At 45.3% G+C, this 21527-nt stretch overlaps 1 protein-coding gene across 5 annotated transcripts in view; it reads left to right on the top strand.

The window, feature by feature from the left end:
* Nucleotides 1-21527, top strand: part of LOC139281118 (acyl-coenzyme A synthetase ACSM3, mitochondrial-like) — a 152610-nt gene that overhangs the window by 108178 nt on the left and 22905 nt on the right. For 2 of the 5 annotated variants that reach the window (XR_011596821.1, XR_011596822.1), the window contains 5 exons: nt 2620-2721; nt 8080-8207; nt 18532-18631; nt 19147-19266; nt 20601-20882. Coding sequence is in view for 1 of the 5 variants with exons in the window: in XM_070901083.1 (XP_070757184.1) it covers nt 2620-2721; nt 8080-8207; nt 18532-18631; nt 19147-19266 (450 nt within the window). In the remaining 4 variants the exon portion in view is untranslated. The remainder of the gene's footprint in view (nt 1-2619; nt 2722-8079; nt 8208-18531; nt 18632-19146; nt 19267-20600; nt 20883-21527) is intronic. The other 3 variants (XR_011596824.1, XM_070901083.1, XR_011596823.1) reach the window with 2 other exon arrangements.

A 21527-nucleotide genomic window follows, 5' to 3' on the forward strand; every position in this document is an offset into this window, starting at 1 on the left:
AAATCCTGGAACCATAGAATCATAGAATGGTTACACCTGCGAGAGACCATCAGCGGCAGATCGGGGCCATAAAAGGAGTGGCGAGTGGCGGCTATGGGCAGCGTGGAGGCATAATACTCCAGGGAGCAGCACATGCTGGTGCATCATCATAGGTGGTCCCTTAAAGCGAGGATGACTTGCTTCCACGCCAAAAGGGATGAATTTACAGGTGTTTCAATGAAGGACCTAATATTCCAGATCTCGAACGACATCGTGAACGGTGGAAGATGCCTGTGCTTGGATTTTTTTAATGTGTGGTGGCCGTTGCACACCAGCCACCACACAGGCTTGACAGAGCTAGGTCTTGGTCCAGTGGCAAGGATTACCCAAGACTAACTGGAGACCTGCTCTGCTGCACGGACCCAGTGTGCACACATATCGCAGTGTGGGCTGGCCCGTGCTGGCCCTGGGCCCCAGATTCACCCCTCTCCTGGGTCCCAGTCACTTGCCTCTACGGACTCTCACCATTCCCTCGCCTCTCCTGCTGTGCCTGCCCGCACTGCAATCAGCGACCTGGCTTCACAGCTGTCGCCCTCCTGCAGCAGCATGCGCTGCTCCCTGAAGTGGCATGCCGCCGCACGTTGCTCCCTCCAATGGCCTTCGGCCTGCTGATGGTGTTGCAGGCCGGGACTGTGCCAATTTCCGGGCCGGGCTGCCGCATGCTGCTCCCTCCAACAGCCCCGGCCTGCTGATGGTCTTGCAGGCTGGGACCGCGCCAATTTCCGGGCCGGGTCATCGCACCTCCAATCAGCGCGGTCGCGGCTTGCTGACGGTCTTGCAGGCCGGGGCCATTGGAGGGAGCAGTGCGTGTCGGCGCGGTCCCAGCCTGCTAATGACTCTCAGTGCCAGTGCTGCAGGCCGGGACCGCACCGCAGGAGGGCAACGGCAGCAAAGAGTGACGTCATCAAGGTCCAAGTCGGTGATTGGAGCATGGGCAGGTACAGCAAGAGCGGTGAGGTCGGAGCAAAGGAGCGGCGAGAGATTGTGGGGAGGCGTGGATTCAGGGCCCAGGAGAGACGAGGGCCCAGGGGGCAGCACGGGCCAGCCCACACTGCGATATGTGTGCGCACTAGGTCCGTGCAGCAGAGCTGGTCTCCAGTCGTCTTGGGTAATCCTTGCCACTGGACCAAGACCTAGCTCTGTCAAGCCCATGCAACAGCCACCACACGTTAAAAAAATCCACGCACAGGCATCTTCCACTCTTCAATATGTAGTTCGGTTCCTTCATTGAAACACCTGTGAACTCATCCTTTTTTGGTGTGGAAGCAAGTAATCCTCATTTCGAGGGACTGCCTATGAATGACACCATAGAAGGAGGCCATTCAGCCCATCGAGCTCATGCCAGCTCTCTGCAAGAGCACTTTAGTTGGTCCCACTCCCAACGGCCTTTTCCTGTAGCCCTGCAAATTTTTTTCCTTCCGGTACTTGAAACACACAACCTTCTAATTCAATGCCAAGCTGGCTTGAATAATTACGATTTAAATTACGGTACAATGAGAGACTGTAGGGTCGATTTCACCCCTGCCCGTCTGGCGGGAACAGTGCGGACGGAGGGTTAATGTGGCGGGAGAACATGTATGTTCCCAATACGTTCCCATCTGAACTTACCTGAGATCGAGCATGGGAGGGCCGCCCATCCCAAGAAGTCAGGGGCCTACTTTCACATGGAAAAGTCACAACCCAATGACGTCAATGGGCCAGATTTTTTGCAGGTTTGTGACTGAATTTTCACCGCCATTTGACCCTCCGTGGTGAAAATCTGGTCAGCAGGATCCTCAGGTACCTCTCGCGGCAGCGCTTCCAAGTACCACCGGGGAGAGCTGCGCCGACATGCAACGACACAGGTTGCGTTTGCATCGTACTTTCGGCACTCTCCCGACCCGTACACCGCGCACAAAACACCAACAGGTCAAACCTGTCGGTGCAGTCCTGCCAGCAGCAGTAAGTATGAAAACCTGCAAGAGGGAAGTTAAAATTTTACATTTTTAATTATTTTTCAGCAATTTAGTAGCTAAGGGTTTTGTGAATGTTTTTTGAATGTTTTTTGGAATTTTAGTTGTTATTTTTTACCCCCCCCCCCCCCAAGACCTCTTCGCAGCGCTCCCAGCGGCGGACTAAAGTTGCCGAAACTCAAGGTTTGCACCACGAATCGTCGTGCAACGGCTCCTTTACCAAGATGTCAAGGGCGAATGTTCGGCCTAAAAACGTAGCGCAGCAAAAATGGTAATTTTGGCGTAAAACTACCGTTTTCGCTGAAAAACGAAAATCTAGCTCATTGAATTTAACTTGAAATCAAAGGAATCCCATATGGTGCCAAACCTGCCAGCAGAACCTGACAGGAGGTAGCAGAGTGGCCAGAAGAGGCCAAGGTAAATTATTTTTTTTTAATTCTGTGAGGATTCCTTCAGAAAACCGGAACACCATTAATCGGTGTATGTGGTAATACAGGAAAAGCAAGGCTTTACAGCAAATCTGAACTAAAGGGCACTCCTATTGAGGGGTCAGACTAATCGAAAGTACGAAAAATGGTTATTTCTGCTGCCATTTGCATCTTTTTAGAATTCATGTTATTTATTTCAGATTATTGATGAGAATTGCAATGTGGTTCCTCCTGGAGTGGAAGGTGATATTGCCATTCAAGTGAAGCCCGTTAGACCCTTCTGCCTCTTTTCTGGATACATTGTACAGTAATCCTGTTTCAAGTATTTAGATGAAATGTTTCTAATTTGTCCCAATGTATTTATTTTATGTAATATAAAATGTGACGTTTTTTGATTTAGCAAGGCTGCTTACTTAGTGATGAATTATGCAGTGGAATTGTGGTGAGATTTACTCAACACACTTCACTTGGGACCCTTGAACCAAAGATTGGTAGCATTCTTCCTATCCTTGGCAGATCTCAATGTGCTAACCTACTTTTCCTGACACAGTAGTATATATTTTCCTGTTGGGTAACTGACCAGATAGGAATCAGTTGGTGCATATTTAGCACATGCCCGACTGTGTGGTAACCTCAGCAGAACTTTTGGCACCAGCCTGATTTAATAATGGGGGCAAACTCCCAGTGTTCTGATTAGGTCTTTTTTCTTTATGGGTGGGAAAGTTTAAAGAAAAACGTCAATATTGATATTTTGCAAACAGGGAAAGGAAAGATACTTGCCAAATATCTGTAAGAAGTGGAGCTAGACCCAACAAGCCCTGTCTTGCAGGTAAAAATGGAAATATAGAAACATAGAAAATAGGTGCAGGAGTAGGCCATTCGGCCCTTCGAGCCTGCACCACCATTCAATAAGATCATGGCTGATCATTCCCTCAGTACCCCTTTCCTGCTTTCTCTCCATACCCCTTGATCCCTTTAGCCGTAAGGGCCACAGCTAACTCCCTTTTGAATATATCCAATGAACTGGCATCAACAACTCTCTGCAGTAGGGAATTCCACAGGTTAACAATTCTCTGAGTGAAGAAGTTTCTCCTCATCTCAGTCCTAAATGGCTTACCGCTTATCCTTAGACTATGTCCCCTGGTTCTGGACTTCCCCAACATCGGGAACATTCTTCCTGCATCTAACCTGTCCTGCCCCATCAGAATTTTGTATGTTTCTATGAGATCCCCTCTCATCCTTCTAAACTCCAGTGAATACAGGCCCAGTAGATTCAATCTCTCCTCATATGTCAGTCCTGCCATCCCGGGAATCAGACTGGTGAACCTTCGCTGCACTCACACAATAGCAAGGACGTCCTTCCTCTGATTAGGAGACCAAAACTCAACAGAATATTCCAGGTGAATCCTCACTAAGGCCCTGTACAACTGCAGTAAGACCTCCCTGCTCCTATACTCAAATCCCTTAGCTATGAAGGCCAACATACCATTTGCCTTCTTCACCGCCTGCTGTACCTGCATGCCAACTTTCAATGACTGATGTACCATGACACCCAGGTCTCGTTGCACCTCCCCTTTTCCTAATCTGCCACCATTCAGATAATATTCTGCCTTTGTGTTTTTGCCACCGAAGTGGATAATCTCACATTTATCCACATTATACTGCATCTGTCATGCGTTTGCCCACTCACCTAACCTGTCCAAATCACCCTGCAGCCTCTTAGCGTCCTCCTCACAGCTCACACCGCCACCCAGCTTAGTGTCATCTGCAAACTTGGAGATATTATACTCAATTCCTTCATCTAAATGATTAATGTATATTGTAAATAGCTGGGGTTCCAGCACTGAGCCCTGCGGCACCCCACTAGTCACTGCCTGCCATTCTGAAAAGGACACGTTTATCCCGACTCTCTGCTTCCTGTCTGCCAACCAGTTCTCTATCCACGTCAGTACATTACCCCCAATACCATGTGCTTTAATTTTGCACACCAATCTCTTGTGTGGGACCTTGTCAAAAGCCTTTTGAAAGTCCAAATACACCACATCCATTGGTTTTCCCTTGTCCACTCTACCAGTTACAGCCTCAAAAAATTCTAGAAGATTTGTCAAGCATGATTTCCCTTTCATAAATCCATGCTGACTTGGACCGATCCTGTCACTGCTTTCCAAATGCGCTGCTATTTCATCTTTAATAATTGATTCCAACATTTTCCCCACTACTGATGTCAGGCTAACCAGTCTATAATTACCCGTTTTCTCTCTTCCTCCTTTTTTAAAAAGTGGTGTTACATTAGCTACCCTCCAGTCCATAGGAACTGATCCAGAGTCGATAGACTGTTGGAAAATGATCACCAATGCATCCACTATTTCTAGGGCCACTTCCTTAAGTACTCTGGGATGCAGACTATCAGGCCCCGGGGATTTATCGGCCTTCAATCCCATCAATTTCCCAAAACTATTTCCCACATAATAAGGATTTCCTTCAGAATAAATGCACCAGAGAAAGGGGATCTAGTTCAGACCTGACCATCACTAAGTACCCAGATGAACTGTTCAGAATGTATGGGAGGTGACCATGAATGTAAATGCACACTATTCAGTGGATTTGGTTGCAATACCATAAAAAGTGCAATGACCTCACCAGATCAGGCATGGTAGAATATCATCGCCATACATTAAAAGAGAGTGTTAAGCAAGCATGGCAAATAGAGCTACTTCCTAGTCACAATCTTATTAATTGAGACTGTGCATTCAGCTGCTTCTCTTGTATCCCCACTCTCCCTTGCCCACGAAGCAAATTCTCCCCCAAGGTGTTCCCCTACACTAGGACTGAATCAGCAACTTTTTCTAATTTATCTCCTATCTCCCCCATGTCCTCTCCAAGTTCATCTTGTCCATGAAGCCCACCTTCTGCTCTCTTGATCCCATTCCCACTAAACTGCTGACCACACAAACTTCCTTCATGCCACCCATGCTAGCTGACATTATAAATAGTTCCTTCTCATCAGGTACTGCCCCTTTCCTTTCAAAGCCATCACCTCTTCCATCTGCATATGCAATTTCCCCAGCTATTCCTTTAATACCCTAAGGTGGAAACGAACATGTCACAGAAATTTATCACCCTTAAGTCCCATTTTTTTCTCCATTACTTTAAAAAAAATTATATTAAATCCACTATGTACCTCCCCTGGATTTATTTTTAGATTCCTTTGTATCACTGATATCCCTCCCTCCCCGCCCCGCATTCCTCCTCCGAATAACAAATAGAGAACAATTGTCCTAGGAACATTCTATTGAGGAACAAAAAAATGACCGTGCCAGAACAGTCGCGCAAATGACTTGGAAATAATAAAATGCAGCAAAAAAAAAGGAAACAGGAAAAGAAAAATGCAAAAGTACCAATGTAACTTGCTATCTATCTGTTTAAATTACTTTTGATTCAAAGGCATGAAGTTTATGAAGAAATGTAATACCAGCATTTCAAACATGACAATGTCGATTTTGCAGTGAGAGGTTCCTGTAGCCACCAAAACCTGCACTGGAAATACACATTATGCTTACGTAGGATTTTTGACATACTTCTGGAAAGTTACTCTAATTACGACTATGTATGGGGCTTTAACATAACATCAACTCTGATTACTTTCATTGTAGTGTGTAATATGTTTCCTTACATGCTTAAGAATCAGGATCATATGCAAGAATCCATAGAGCCAAAGTCCCTACCTCACTTTTTTGACTAACATCACTCCCAGCTAGTTGACTAATGCAAAATATATCCTTCAAAATCTGATAAAGATTTTTAAGAATCAGTCTTACTGTTTGTGCTGCACAGCAGGGTGTGTCTGAACTGAAATCTTTCCTTGTAAAACATGAGATGGCAGTTACAGACAGGCCTTTTTATTATTACTCTAAAGCTGCAGTATTTCAAAAAGAGCACAGTATAAAGAATTTATCACATCCAAGCCTTTAAATGTTCCAAGCTGAGAGTTTATTGGACATTTGAACATTTGTGTGGGAAAATACCATTGACAATTAAAACTATATTGCCACAGCTAATGCATCAAAATGCCCAAGAGTCACAAAGCAGCTACAACTAATTTTCATAGACTATAAAAATACTCTAATTAAAATTCCTATATTTTGGTTTGAAAACCTCCCATGCTTTATAAATAAAATATATGTCCCGGCCAGCCATGTGATATCATAAATATCTCCAATAATGCTGATATATCTTCGTGACTGACCATGATATATTAGGGACAATTTTCAAATAGTGCTAAAAAATATCCAGGTGCAATGCAGAGGAAAAGTGGGTGCTAATCCTTTGCTCTTGTTTTGCTACTGAATAGCACTGCACAGAAACTTCCTCTATGGCTTTTTTGGTGTCCACATCTGAAGAGAGTGCAGCATTATAAATTTTATGCAAATGAATAGCAGAGACCTTTGCAGTACCAGATGCAGTTCAGCTGGGGCAGAATGCTTAAAAAAAAACCTGTTGCTACTGATTGCAGAGCTGCTGTTTAGGCGCTATCTGTCTTAAGTAACCGTCTGGTATTGCCAAGAAAGATCTTTATTTTTGACTTTTTGATTAAAAGGTGGGTTTGCTATTTCTGTACTTGATTCAGAATGCAGTTAGTCGTTTACACTCACTGTGCCCTCTTTTGTGATGTGGTTTATTTGGAGGAAGACGAAGGAAACAGCCATGAGCCTCCTGGCAACTGCTGAACGAATTCACCTAGCCTTAAGCATCTGTTTCCCTACCACAGAGTAGGCACCTCTCCACCATACAATTGCTCCATGTCATCGGGAATAAAAATATAATCCACAGTCAATCTAACACCATCCCCCATTCCTGTAGCATCAATCTACATACCTATACAGGTTTTATCTATGCCTGACACAATGGTACCACCTTCTTACCAGCTTCCTCCAAATCAGATTGTAGGGGCATCTGGAGTGCTGTTTCGGGTGGTCATCCCAGTCATAGTACAGCAGCATGCACTAATACATAGAGTACACATGCAAACCACAGCTTCTGGCACACATGCATTAACTTTGAAACTTACCATTTTTTATCAGAAGTGTACAGACAATAATGCTACCCCATTACCTACAACAACAAAAAATATTCTTCTGGCTCTCACATGTGCCTGCACCTATAAAGGTGCTGGTACCTTTAAGACCTAATATGTGCCCAGACTTCTTCTGTCCCCATGTCTGTGGTCAAAAGTGAACTCACGTGGTGTCTCCTTTATTTAAATGAAGCTCGAGAGTATGTTCAGACCTCAGCTCCTGGACAGCACCAGGACGGGAAGATCAGGCCAGTTATTATTTGCACCCTGTTCTGACCAGTATGCCATAAAACAGCATTAAGGACATAGTGGTAAAGACTAGATTTAAGAAGGTATCCATTGGTCATTAAACTTTGTACAGACCTGACCTCAATATTCTGTTCTTCTGTTCTTCAAATGGTTTTCTTAACACCCTAGTATGTGCCTGGTCTGTGATTTTCCCCCTAAAATTATAACTATTATAACTAGAAAAAATAATGCTCATATTAAAGGGAATGGATTTTATTAACCATAAAGCATAAATTTTAAAAAACGTTATTATTGAATTGCTTTTGAATGTTGAGCTGCTTTATTTATACGCTGCTAGGATGATCCACAAAGAACTGCCTCAGTCCTACGAGGAGACTATTTTCTGACTGGAGACCGTGGTCAAGTTGATGAGGATGGATACATCTGGTTTCTGGGAAGAACGGATGATGTAATTTTATCAGCTGGGTAAAGTGAACTAATTATCCACATTTAATTACTCCATGTTTCACTGCTTAGCATGGCAGTTGTATTGTATTTTACAATGCAAAGAGAATAATTTGGTAATCATGTTAATTTACAAAATATTACAAATTATGGCCGGAATTTTCCCATTGCCGAGCATACAGGTTTGGGGGTAGGTCAACAGTAAAAATCCTGGCAATAGCGAGCGCATTGGGAACCCACGGTCATCCCGCTCCCCTCACGCATTTAACTGGGAAGGCTTTGAAGACGCAACACGGACCCGATCGGCAGAGGCAGGTGACCTAATTGAAATAATTAACTGCTTAGTGAGAGACGCTTAAGAATGAGTTTAATGGCAGCATTTAAGTTTTACTGCAGGAGCACGGGATTCACGGATGTCAGGTACTTCGCCTGTGATGGGGTGGTGGAAGCTCAGTGGTCATTGGTGAGTTCATTCATTGACAGCTGAGAAAAGCACATAAATACTACAACATTACACTCGCCTCATGGAAATACTCTTGCTCATTCCATTTTGTCCACATATTTCGGTGTCTACAACTTGCAGGTCATATTTGAAACCTCGGAAGCCACTTACCACATTGCTACTCACTATCACAACATTGAGGGATTGGCCCACTGATCTCCACTTTATCTGCCATCTACTCCATCAGCATGGGTGCCAATTATACTCTCTCACCTTGGTCCTCAGAATCGGACCAAGATGAGCCCCACCACCAACAACACCAGCAGCAGCAGCAACCACAACAGCAGCCTTCTTCTCAATGACCTGATGCTCCACAGGAGAGAGGGGGCACCACAGGGCTGCAGCGTGTCGGAGGCAATACCCCCAACACAGGGTATACAGGCAGAAAATGAGCTTCTTCAACATGATTGAGCACTGGTGCTTTAGGAAGCTCAGGCTATCATCAGATTGTCGCAGACATTTGTAGCTTGCTGGAACAAGACCTGCTGCCCAGAGGTCCTGGTGGACACTACTTACCAGTGGCTATCAAAGTCATCACAGCCCTCAAATTCTTCACCTCAGACTCCTTCAAGGGATCTCTAGCAGACGTTTGTGGGATCTTGCAACCAGCTGCCTACAGATGCATCACCCAGGTGACCGATGCCATGATTCACAAGTCAACCAATTATACCAATGTTGCTACTAATGAGGCTAGTGTTACTGAGTGGGTACTCAGCTTTGCAGCTCTGGCTGACTGCCCACAGGTGCAGGGTCTCATCGACTGCGCACATATGGCGATGAAGGCACCTCATCACCACCCAGAAGTTTTGTGAACCGCAAAGGCATCCACTCCCTCAAAGTACAGCTCATCTGCAACCATAAACGATGATTATGCATGTGTGCACCAGATTCCTGAGCAGCTGTCATTATTCTTTCATGCTGCGCTAGTCCACCCTCTCTCAGCTCTTCACACCTCCAAATAGACTTACTGGCTGGCTACTTGGAGACAAGCGCTATCCACTGAAGACATGGCAAATGACACCCCTGAGGAGACTAAGTACTGAGGCCGAGGAGCAATATAATGAGAGCCACATGTCCACCAGATGTGTCAAAGAGCAAGTAGTAGGCATGCTGAAGGTGCGCTTCGGACACCTTGACAGAACTGGAGGAGCCCTTCAGTAAGCATCAGCCAGAGTCTCCAGAACCGATAAGGGGTTATGGGAAGCGGGCAGGGAAGTGGACCTGAGTCCATGATCAGATGTGCTATGATCGTATTAAATGGCGGAGCAGGCTCGAGGGGCCGTATGGCTTACTCCTGCGTAGCAGTGATGATTGGAGGAGGAGCATGGTGCACAGCACATAGCCTCTTCAGAGGAGGAGGCGGTGGAGGAAGAAGAGTAACCTGAGGTGCAGATGGCAACAGCAGCAATGCACATTGCTGCCCGGGAGGCCTGGGATAGCCTCAGACTTACTTAACTCGCTCCAATGCAGCCACATCAGTGTCACATGCTGTATTAAGTTCCCCCACCCCCCCCCCCCGAATAATGCCATAAAGCATCCCTATATTGACCACGCCATTCTTCTCAACCAAAGCCCCAGTGCTCGATAAGTAATGTCTCACCATTCACTCCAAGTGACAAAGCCACTTCCAAGATTTGAGGCAAAAATGGACCAGCTCCAAAAGTGGTGCAAACAAAAATATTTACGTGTGTCATCAAAATAACTGAAGCTTACCACTAACATTTTATGATACACCCATGTGCATACCCTTGTGCATCTGCTTTTGTGTCATGTTTCTTTTTTCAGTGCTTCTATTAGGTGTAACCCCTGTGGCTTCAGCAGAGGTAGTTGCAGGCTGCACACTTCCCTGCTGCGACTTGTCAGAACTTTTGGCAGATATCCTCTAGGTTTTGGAGCCCATTGTGGCCCCGCAAAAGTCTGCTTGTCCTGCAAATATGCAGGGGCAGACTCAGCCATCAGGATCTGAGGAAGCTTGTGGGGCTCTGACTGAGGAGAAGGCTTTGAGAAGAGCTCCCACTTCCATGTCCCCTCTCACCATCATCCCTCTCATGGAACACCTGCACTTTCCTACTAGCAAGGAGCTGGAGAGCACCTTGCTGCACGGCAGTGGGGTGATGAAGGCCCAAGTCTATGTTTCCATCCCTCCTTGAGAGCAAGTCCATGAGTGCTTTCCATCTGTTGTCCACAGCTAGCATGTACTCATGTCAGTGGTGCATTTGGTGCTCCATGCAGGTGGCCATCTTTTCCATGGAAGAAGCACATTGTCGCCATCGCCTGCGACATGGTCGTGTTCATGTCGGAGATGAACTCCTCCAAGATCACCTTTCTCAATGACTCTTTGGATTTTTGGGCTCAAGGAGAATCCAGGGATATAGGGATCTGGCAGGAAAGTTGAGTTGAGGTCGACGATCAGCCATGATCTTAATGAATGACGGAGCAGGATCAAAGGGCCATAGGGCCCACTCCTGCTCCTAATTCTTATGTTCTTATGCCCTCGAAACTCAGCATCTTCATGCAGTTCAGAAGAGCTTGGAGTGCCATGCACCCTCCGGCGAGGAATTTCCACTGCTGTCCCTGTCAACACCATCTGTTCTTGCTCACTTGTGAATTGTGAAACACAAGATGACAACTCTATAGCACAAGGGACCCACTGAGATATCTGTATCTACGCTGGTGCTGGCTGCGCTTAGGGCTGCTGACACTGCACCCTCAGGCTGGAGATTCCTATGAGGTGTCATCTTCCTTCTCCGGTTGGACAGTGGAGGAAGGGGGGCAGTTGATGGACTTGTGGGAGAGTAAAGAGATGAATTAGAATTGTTATAATGAGTGGGTAACATCTTACTGGCTGCTGACATCAGTCACCATATGAGTGACGGTTGTATGCCATGTGGGTTTATGAGATGTGATTCTGCACTAGGTTGCTGGGATGTCCATATCTCTCCGTCTCCTACTGCCAGCATCTCTCAAGCTCCTGAGTTCTCCAGAGCAATCTCCTCTGCTGCTGTTAGGCATTTGAAGACTGTAGGGCCAACTCCGATTTTCTCCCTCTCTGTTGTGGGCTTTTTCTCCTGCAAGGAGGGAAAGAAAAGTTTGAGTGTGATGGAATGAGTGTAAAGAATGGATGGGTTACATCTGTAGAGGGTGGCTATGAGGGAGTGAGGTTCCAGTGCCAAATGATCTCCTTCTGTGGTGTTACTTTCTATGATTGCAGTAAGATGAGGGTGCATATGAGGGGTGGTTAGTTAGATGGGGATGTGAGTATGTACATAGAGAGAGAGGGATGGGTGGACATGAAAGGTATTTTGATGTGAGGAATGATGTGCAGGAGTAGGCTTGGGAAGGCAAAGTGATGGGGTTGTGGTAACAGGCACATCAGGATGAAGGTAAGTGTGGCTTTGCACTCACCTTTCCTGACCTCGTCAGATCATTGAATCTCTTCCTGCACTAGATCCAGGTCCTCCTCATGACCTCTCTGCTGCTGACCTCTGCGAATTCCAACCAGGCCTTTTTGGTCTCTTGGGGTGGTCTCTTCCGCCCATCTGCTCGGAAGAGGATCTCTCTACATGCTCTTACTGCCTCAACCAGAATATGCAGCAAAGTATCTGTAAAGCAGGGTGCAGCCCTTTGCCTTTGGGTATTCATAATTTTCACTTTGCACAATAACTCCTGCCTTTCCAATGCTCCTTTCACACTCCTTTACCAACCTTGAAATGAGATATGTGCAAGGCTGCTTTAAAATGGGCACTGAAAATGAGTCATTGATCACATCATCAGACCTGCACCCTTTAATAGGGCCAGGAAACACCCATGGCTGCTTTAATTGGGTTTCCACATGCGCTGCACATGTACAAAAACCAGAAACGTGCGATCTGTCAAGGTAATCAATTAGTTTAGACAAATATTGGCCAGATTAAAATGTTTTAAATTTTCAAAAAATTTAATTTTTATTGTATTTTGTGTAGTGAAGTGAATATTAATTACATTTGAAAATCAGAACATTTATATTTATTAGAGGTGTCTAAATTGTTTAATTATTTGGGGATTCCATTGCTTGTCATTAGGGTATTCCATTAGGAAATGACAGCAATGGAATCCTCCTTTCTCATTGGAGGACCTGGCCCACGTGATCCCAGGGATACTTCTGAACTGCCTGCGTCCCTGGGATCTGTGGGCCTTTATGCAAGCGTATGCCTGGAGGCCGAAGACTCAAACTCTTCATTCCATTGGAGCCTGAAGGTAAGTTCGGAATTGTTTCGCAGGTTGGATGCGTACTCCGGAGGTACGCCTCCGACTGCAGATTCAGGGCCAATATGTAGAACCATAAAATAGAAAACTTGTGGGTTGATAATTGTGGCTTGGTTATTGGAGGCCAATTTTATAGATATCAAATTAAATTTAGATCAGAAATGCAAGTTAGGTTGGAGGCAATCTTCCCATCAAGCCACATGGCCACAAGGTCTGGAGGTCCCGCACAAGCCGCTCACCGACTTTTACATGGAAAATCCATGAATGCGTGGAAATTTGAATGTTAAAGGGGCTGCGCACCCAAATAAAATTTAGAAGGAACATTGGTTGGAGGCATTTTATTATGTGCCAGAGTAGGGGACGAATTTGTGATAGTATTTTCTCACATTGTAAGTTCCTGAGGAGGCCATTCATTCCGACCACTCCTGCATTACCAAGCAGGAGGAGGTTCAAGAGTGGCAGTAGCAGAGAACTAGAAGAAGGTCACCTGCCAAACCTTTCAGTTAGGGGAAGGTACGTCATGCCCGGAGAAATCTTTACAATAATTTTGAGAAGAAATTCGGCTGCTTAGCGCCTCCAATTAGCATCTGCGGGGGGGCAGGGGGTGCGATAACAGGCGCCAAGGGATCAAAGCCTGCGAACTTCAATGCTGGTTTAGCACTGGTGCTAACACTTACCGCCTGGGCCTCTAGTGCCTCGCAGATTGCGATGTCATAAAGTGTGCAGCGCCCCGTTACCATCCCGGACATGAAATTGCCTCCCATTCCCTGCTGCATCGCCGGGCATCAACAATGGTAGTAAGAGGAGGCGTTATAGAAACATAGAAAGTAGGTGCAGGAATAGGCCATTCAGCCCTTTGAGCCTGCACCACCATTCAATATCATCATAGCTGATCATGCGGCTTCAGTACCCCATTCCTGCTTTCTCTCCGTTCCCCTTGATCCTTTTAGCCGTAAGGGCCACATCTAACTCCCTTTTGGATATATCTAACGAACTGGACTCAACAACTTTTGTGGTAGAGAATTCCACAGGTTCACAATTCTCTGAGTGAAGAAGTTTCTCCTCATCTCGGTCCTAACTGGCTTACCCCTTATCCTTAGACTGTGACTCCTGGTTCTGGACTTCCCCAACATCGGGAACATTCTTCCTGCATCTAACCTGTCCAATCCCGTCAGAATTTTATATGTTTCTATGAGATCCCAGTGACTATAAGCCTAGTCGATCCAGTCTTTCCAGATATGTTAGTCCTGCCATCCCGGGAATCAGTCTGGTGAACCTTTGCTGCACTCCCTCAATAGCAAGAATTCCTTCCTCAGATTAGGAGACCAAAACTGCACACAATACTCAAGGTGTGGTCTCACCAAGACCCTGTACAACTGCAGTAAGACCTCCCTGCTCATATACTTAAATCCCCTCGCTATGAAGGCCAGCATGCCAGTTGCTTTCTTTACTGCCTGCTGTACCTGCATGCCTACCTTTAATGACTGATGTACCATGACACTCAGGTCTCATTGCAACTCCCCTTTTACTAATCTGTCACCATTCAGATAATAATCTGCCTTCCTGTTTTTGCAACCAAAATGGATAATCTCACACTTATCCAAATTATACTGCATCTGCCATGCATTTGCCCATTCACCTAACCTGTCCAAGTCCACCTGCAGCCTCCTAGCATCCTCCTCGCAGCTCGCACTGCCACCCAGCTTAGTGTCATCTGCAAACTTGGAGATATATTCAATTCCTTCGTCTAAATCATTAATGTATATTGTAAATAGCTGGGGTCCCAACACTGAACCCTGCGGCACCCCATTAGTCACCGCCTGCCATTCTGAAAAGGACATGTTTATCCCGACTCTCTGCTTCCTGTCTGCCAACCAGTTCTCTATCCATGTCAGTACATTACCCCCAATACCATGTGCTTTAATTTTGCACACCAATCTCTTGTGTGCGACCTTGTCAAAAGCCTTTTGAAAGTCCAAATACACCACATCCACTGGTTCTCCCTTGTCCACTCTACCAGTCACATCCTCAAAAAATTCTAGAAGATTTGTCAAGCATGATTTCCCTTTCATAAATCCATGCTGACTTGGACTGATCCTGTCACTGTTTTCCAAATGTGCTGCTATTACATCTTTAATCATTGATTTCAGCATTTTCCCCACCACTGATGTCAGGCTAACTGGTCTGTAATTCCCTGTTTTCTCTCCCTCCTTTTTTAAAAAGTGGGGTTACATTAGTTACCCTCCAATCCATAGGAACTGATCCAGAGTCCATGGAATGTTGGAAAATGACCACCAATACATCTATTATTTCTAGGGCCACTTCCTTAAGTATTCTGGGATGCAGACTATCAGACCCTGGGGATTTATTGGCCTTCAGTCCCTTCAATTTCCCTACTACCATTTCCTGACTAATAAAGATTTCCCTCATTTTCCCCTTCTTGCTAGACCCTCAGTCCCCTAGTATTTTCAGGAGCTTATTCATGTCTTCCTTAATGAAGACAGAACCAAAGTATTTGTTCAATTGGTCTGCCATTTCCTTGTTCCCCATTATGAATTCCCCTGATTCTGACTGCAAAGGACCTACATTAGTCTTCATTAATCTTTTTCTCTTCACATATCTGTAGAAGCTTTTGCAGTCAGTTTTTATGTTCCCTGCAAGCTTACTCTCATACTCTATTTTTCCCCTCCTAATTAAACCCTTAGTCCTCCTCTGCTGAATTCTAAATTTCTCCCAGTGCTCAGGTTTGCTGCTTTTCTGGCCAATTTATATGCCTCTTCCTTGGACTTAACACTTTCCCTAATTTCCCTTGTTAGCCACAGTTGAGCCACCTTCCCCTTTTTATTCTTATGCCACACAGGGATGTACAATTGTTGTAGTTCATCCATGTGATATTTAAATGTCTGCCATTGCCTATCCACCGTCAACCCTTTAAGTATCATTCTCCAGTCTATCCTAGCCAATTCACGTCCCATACCATCGAAGTTTCTTTTCTTTAAGTTCAGGACCCTCGTCTCTGAATTAACTGTGTCACTCTCCATCTTAATGAAGAATTCTACCATATTATGGTCACTCTTCCCCAAGGGGCCCTGCACGACCAGATTACTAATTAATCCTCTCTCGTTACACAAGACCCAGTCTAGGATGGCCTGCCCTCTAGTTGGTTCCTCGACAGATTGGTCTAGAAAACCATCCCTTATACACTCCAGGAAATCCTCCTCCACAGTATTGCTACCAGTTTGGTTAGCCCGATCAATATGCAGATTAAAGTCACCCATGATAACTGCTGTACCCTTACTGCACGCGTCCCTAATTTCCTGTTTGATGCCATCCCCAACCTTCCTACTACTGTTTGGTGATCTATACACAACTCCCACTAACGTTTTCTGCCCTTTGGTGTTTTGCAGTTCTATCCATATAGATTCCACATCATCCACGCTAATGTCCTTCCTTACTATTGTGTTAATCTCCTCCATAACCAGTAACTCTATCCCACCTCCTTTACCTTCCTGTCTGTTCTTCCTGAATATTGAATACCCCTGGATGTTGAGTTCCCAGTCTTGGTTAGCTTGGAGTCATGTCTCCGTAATCCCAATTACATCATATCCAGTAACAGCTATCTGCGCAGTCAATTCATCCACCTTATTACGAATACTCCTCGCATTAAGACTCAGAGCCTTCAGGCTTGTTTTTTTAACACTTTGTCCTTTTAGAATTATGTTGTAATGTGGCCCTTTTTGATTTTTGCCCTTGATTTCTCTGCCCTCCACTCTTGTCTTTCTCCTTCCTACCTTTTGCTTCTGCCCCCTTTTTACTTCCCTGTGCCTCCCTGCATAGATCCCCATCCCCCTGTCTTTTTAGTTTCAACCCTCCCAAACAGCACTAGCAACTACTCTGCCTTGGACATTGGTTCCGGTCTCGCCCAGGTGCAGACTGTCCGGTTTGTACTGGTCCCACCTCCCCAGAACCGGTTCCAATGTCCCAGGAATTTGAATCACTTCCCCCTTGCACCATTCCTCAAGCCATGTATTCATCTGAGCTATCCTGCAATTCCTACTCTGAATAGCACGTGGCACTGGTAGCAATCCTGAGATAACTACCTTTGGGATCCTACTTTTTAATTTAACTCCTAGCTCCCTAAATTCAGCTTGTGGGACCTCATCCCATTTTTTACCTATATCGTTGGTACCTATATATACCATGACAGCTGGCTTTTCACCCTCCCCCTCCAGAATGCGTTGCAGCCACTCTGAGACAACCTTGACCCTTGCACCAGGGAGGCAACATACCATCCTGGAGTCTCATTTGCGGCCGCAGAAACGCCTATCTATTTCCCTTACAATACAATCCCTATCACTATAGCTCTCCCACTATTTTTCCTGCCCTCCTGTGCAGCAGAACCACCCCTGGTGCCATGGACTTGGCTGCTGCTGCCTTCCCCTGATGAGTCATCTCCCCCAACAATACCCAAAGTGGTGTATCTGTTTTGGAGGAAGATGACCGCAGAGGACCCCTGCCCTACCTTCCTTCCACTGCTCTGCCTGATGGTCACCCATTCCCTATCTGCCTGTGTAGCCTTTACCTGTGATATGACTGTCTCACTAAAGGTGCTATTCACGACATCCTCAGCATCGCGGATGCTCCAGAGTGAATCCATCCGCAGTGCTGCAATGCGGTCTGTCAGGAGCTGCAGCTAGACACACTTCCTGCACATGTAGTTGTCAAGGACATTGGAAGCGTCCCTGACTTCCCACATAGCACAAGAGGAGCATGACATGGGTCTGGGCTCTCCTACCATGACTTAACCCTTAAATTAACCTAATTGGTAACAATGCCAAAGGTTAACTATTGATCAGAAAAGAAAAAGATTAAATACTCGCCAATCCACCAGCCAGTCACTCACGCTCTTGGCTGTGACGTCACACTTCAATTTATTTTTACTCCTTTGTTTACCTTCTGACCCTGCATCAGCTGGCTCCTCTGACTTGGTCACCTCGGCTGACCACTTGGGGAGTGGTAATTAAAGGGAATGGTTTTCAGCTAGCGCAACCTTTATTATTTGCATCAGTCTGGTGCCTGCTCAAAGTTTTGCTATTTCATTGTTGCAAGATGTCCAGGCCCTCCACTTTCTGAGGGTGTTTGGGAGTTGTAGCAGTTGTGCAGGTCACCTTGCAATGCAGAAATGCTGAGAAGTAGGTTGTGCACCATCATTGGCCCTTCCCTTTAGGTGAGGGAAGCAGCCTCTGATGCCGTTAGCATTGCACTCCACATTGTTTAGCACTCTGTCACTACCATCCCGCTCTCGGTCTTTAGCGCCCTAACAGAAGTGGTTAGCACTTGATTTAGAGCTCCATTTCCCTCTTGGAGCGCTAAAGCTGAATTTCCTGGCAGGAGAGAATCATTAGCACCTGACGCTACTTTTTCTAGTTTTCAAAAGTTATCGCCCCAATCAGGGTGCTATGGAATTTCTTGCCCTTTTTTTTTAAATGGTTGGGGGAAAACATGAACAAATATTGTGCATTAAATATATTTTAAATTAAGTCAATAATCCAAAATATGTGACTCGTTTATACTAAAAAAAAAAATTTTAAACTACAGGTACCGCATTGGACCATTTGAAGTAGAAAGCGCACTGATAGAGCATCCAGCTGTGGCAGAGTCTGCTGTGGTTAGCAGTCCTGATCCAATCAGAGGAGAGGTATGCTTTGAAACCTACACAGTTTTAATCAAAAATCTCATTTGGTCGCACCAGATTGTTTTTTGACTCAGTTCAAGTGATCATTATCAAGATTTTCCCCCTAACAAACCCACATTGAAACTTTAGGGAGACTTTTAACTAGGAAAATATTTCGGGCAGGTGGCTCAACTCTGTTTTATTTTAATTATACATTTGGGGGAAGTATTAAATTCCAAAGGTCAACCAGCCTTTCATTCTCCTTTGACAAATACAACTCATTCTGACACAGGGTCACAGACCTGAAATGTTAACTCTGTTTCTCTCCACAGATGCTGCTTGACGTGCTGAGATTTCCAGCATTTTCTGTTTTTACAACTCATTTAAAATCGGATTTAAAAAAAAAAATATGCTTCATTGGCACAATGGGCTGTTGTACTTTCACATTAAAAATCATGATGCCCATAGCTATACTTAGCAGGACTGTCATATTTTAATAATCTTAAATTTCCTATTTAAAGAACTTTTCTTCTTTTAAGGTTGTGAAGGCATTTGTCATTCGATCTCTTGCTTACACCTCATGTGATCCTGACAAATTAATTAAAGAATTACAGGAACACGTTAAGAAAACCACAGCACCATATAAATACCCAAGGAAGGTCTGTATTTTACCTATTCTGATTTCCTGGATTAGAATGGCAGCTTGTGTGTAATTCTTGCAAGTCAGTCATCTAGACAGAGTGGTGAATGACAGCAAGTAATTGAAGTGTTGTGTATTTTTACTATAGATCAGCTTTTATCGTACCCACCATTTTAAGGTGTTAATTAATGTGTTAATAGCAATTTGTAAACCAGTCTCCTAACAAGAGGCAGATGATTTCTCTCAGTGTGATATTCTGTGAATCAGCTGTCTTTTTTTATATACAGGTCTCTTCTCTCTCTTAGGCAGTCCCTTGGAGTCAAGGATGACTTGCTTCCACACTAATATGAGTTCTCAGGTGACTGATGAGTCCAATGCAGGATCCAGAGTCTCTATCAAAGGTGGGGCAGACAGTGGTTGGAGGGAAGGGTGGGTGGGGTGCTTGGGTTGTCGTTAGCTCCTTCCGCTGTTTGTGCGTCCTCCCGGCGAAGAGACTTGAGGTGTTCGGCGCCTTCCCGGATGCTTCTCCTCCACTTTGAGCGGTCTTGGGCCAGGGATTCCCAGGTGTCAGTGGGGATATTGCACCTTTTCAAGGAGACTTTGAGGGTGTCCTTAAAGCTTTTCCTCTGCCCACCTTGGACTCACTTGCTGTGTCAGAGCTCTGAGTAGAATGCTTGTTTTGGGAGTCTAGTGTCGGGTATGCGGATGATGTGGCCCATCCATCGGAGCTGATCGAGCATGTTCAATGTTGGGGATGTTGGCCTGAGCGAGAACACTGAAGTTGGTGCATCTGTCCTGCCAATGGATTTGCAGGATCTTGCGGAGGCAGCATTGGTGGTATTTCTCCAGTGCTTTGAGGTGCCTATTGTACATATTCCATGTCTCTGAAGCATATATGATGGCGGATATGACTTCTGCTCTGTAGACCATGAGCTTGGTGCCAGATTTGAGGTCCTGGTCTTAAAACACCGTCTTCCTTAGGTGACCAAAGGCTGCACTGGCACACTGAAGGCAGTGTTGGACCGTCATCGACGTCTGCCCTTGTTGACAGTAGGCTCTCGGGGTATGGAAAATGGTCCACGTTGTCCAAGGCTTCGTCATGGATCTTGATAATCGGGGGGCAGTACTGTGTGGTGGGGGCAGGTTGGTAGAGTACCTTTGTCTTACAGATGTTTAGTGTAAGGCCCATACACTCGTGCGCTTCGGTGAAGGTGTTGACGATGGTTTGGAGTTTGACCTCCTAGTGTGTGAAAACGCAAGCGTCATCTGCATAATGTAATTCAATGACAGAAGATGGGGCAACCTTGATCTGGACTGGAGGCGAGGTTGAATAATTTCCCGTTTATTCTGTAGATTAGCTCCACTCCAGCGGAGAGCTTATTGAGGGTGAGATGGTGCATTGCAGCAAGGAAGATTGAGAAGATCATTGGAATGATGATACAGCCTTGCTTGACCCTGGTTTGTACATGTATTGGGTCTGTGATGGATCCGTTGGTCAGGATCACGGCTTGCATGTCATCGTGAATCAGGCGGAGGATGGTGACGAACCTTTGCAGGCAGCCGAATTTAAGGAGGACACTCCATAATCCCTCACAGTTGACAGTGTCGAAGGCCTTTGTGAGGTCTTTGATACAGGTATTCTTATTTTCAAAACGGTCATTGTATGTAATGTAAAAGAATTTCAGTGGAATGGAGAGTTCTTTATCCAGCATCCATAGCCCTGGGATAGAGCCATGCCAGCATTCAATCCCAGAGATAGAGCCAGTTCTCTGCCCCTATGGATGCTGGTTAAAGAGCTCCCCATTCCAAAAAGCCATTTCTTTCACAAAACCCGCTGCCAGCTAGCGCTGACCTGTGTGTCCCGTGTTTTAAGTTGTAAAAGGGTTTGATGCATTGAAAGCTGTCTGCAGTTCATAATTCGCCAGTGTCCATGGTTTCAGAATGCCTCTTGTATATTTTAATATGCAAGTTATTTGGGTGTCTCAATAAATGTCCTGTAATAGAGCTCCACCTAATGGACTACTGCTCCACCTAGTGGACTACTGTGATAAAGCAACTATTCATGTAAATACAATAACAGTCACATGATGTATTAGAGCCATCTTGTGTAGTGTGTTTATTAGTGATGCCATAAAGAATATATCACATTGGTGATGAGGATGGGATAATTGGATCCCCTAGCTGAAATCTGTGTTGGTGGATCATCCAGCCAAACAACAGAGACTTTGAGAGGTTCTTTGTTTGCAGCACAGCTAAAAAATCCAAGGTAAATTTCAAGCA

This window comes from Pristiophorus japonicus, chromosome 15 (genome assembly GCF_044704955.1).
Source record: "Pristiophorus japonicus isolate sPriJap1 chromosome 15, sPriJap1.hap1, whole genome shotgun sequence".
Lineage (NCBI taxonomy): Eukaryota > Metazoa > Chordata > Chondrichthyes > Pristiophoridae > Pristiophorus > Pristiophorus japonicus.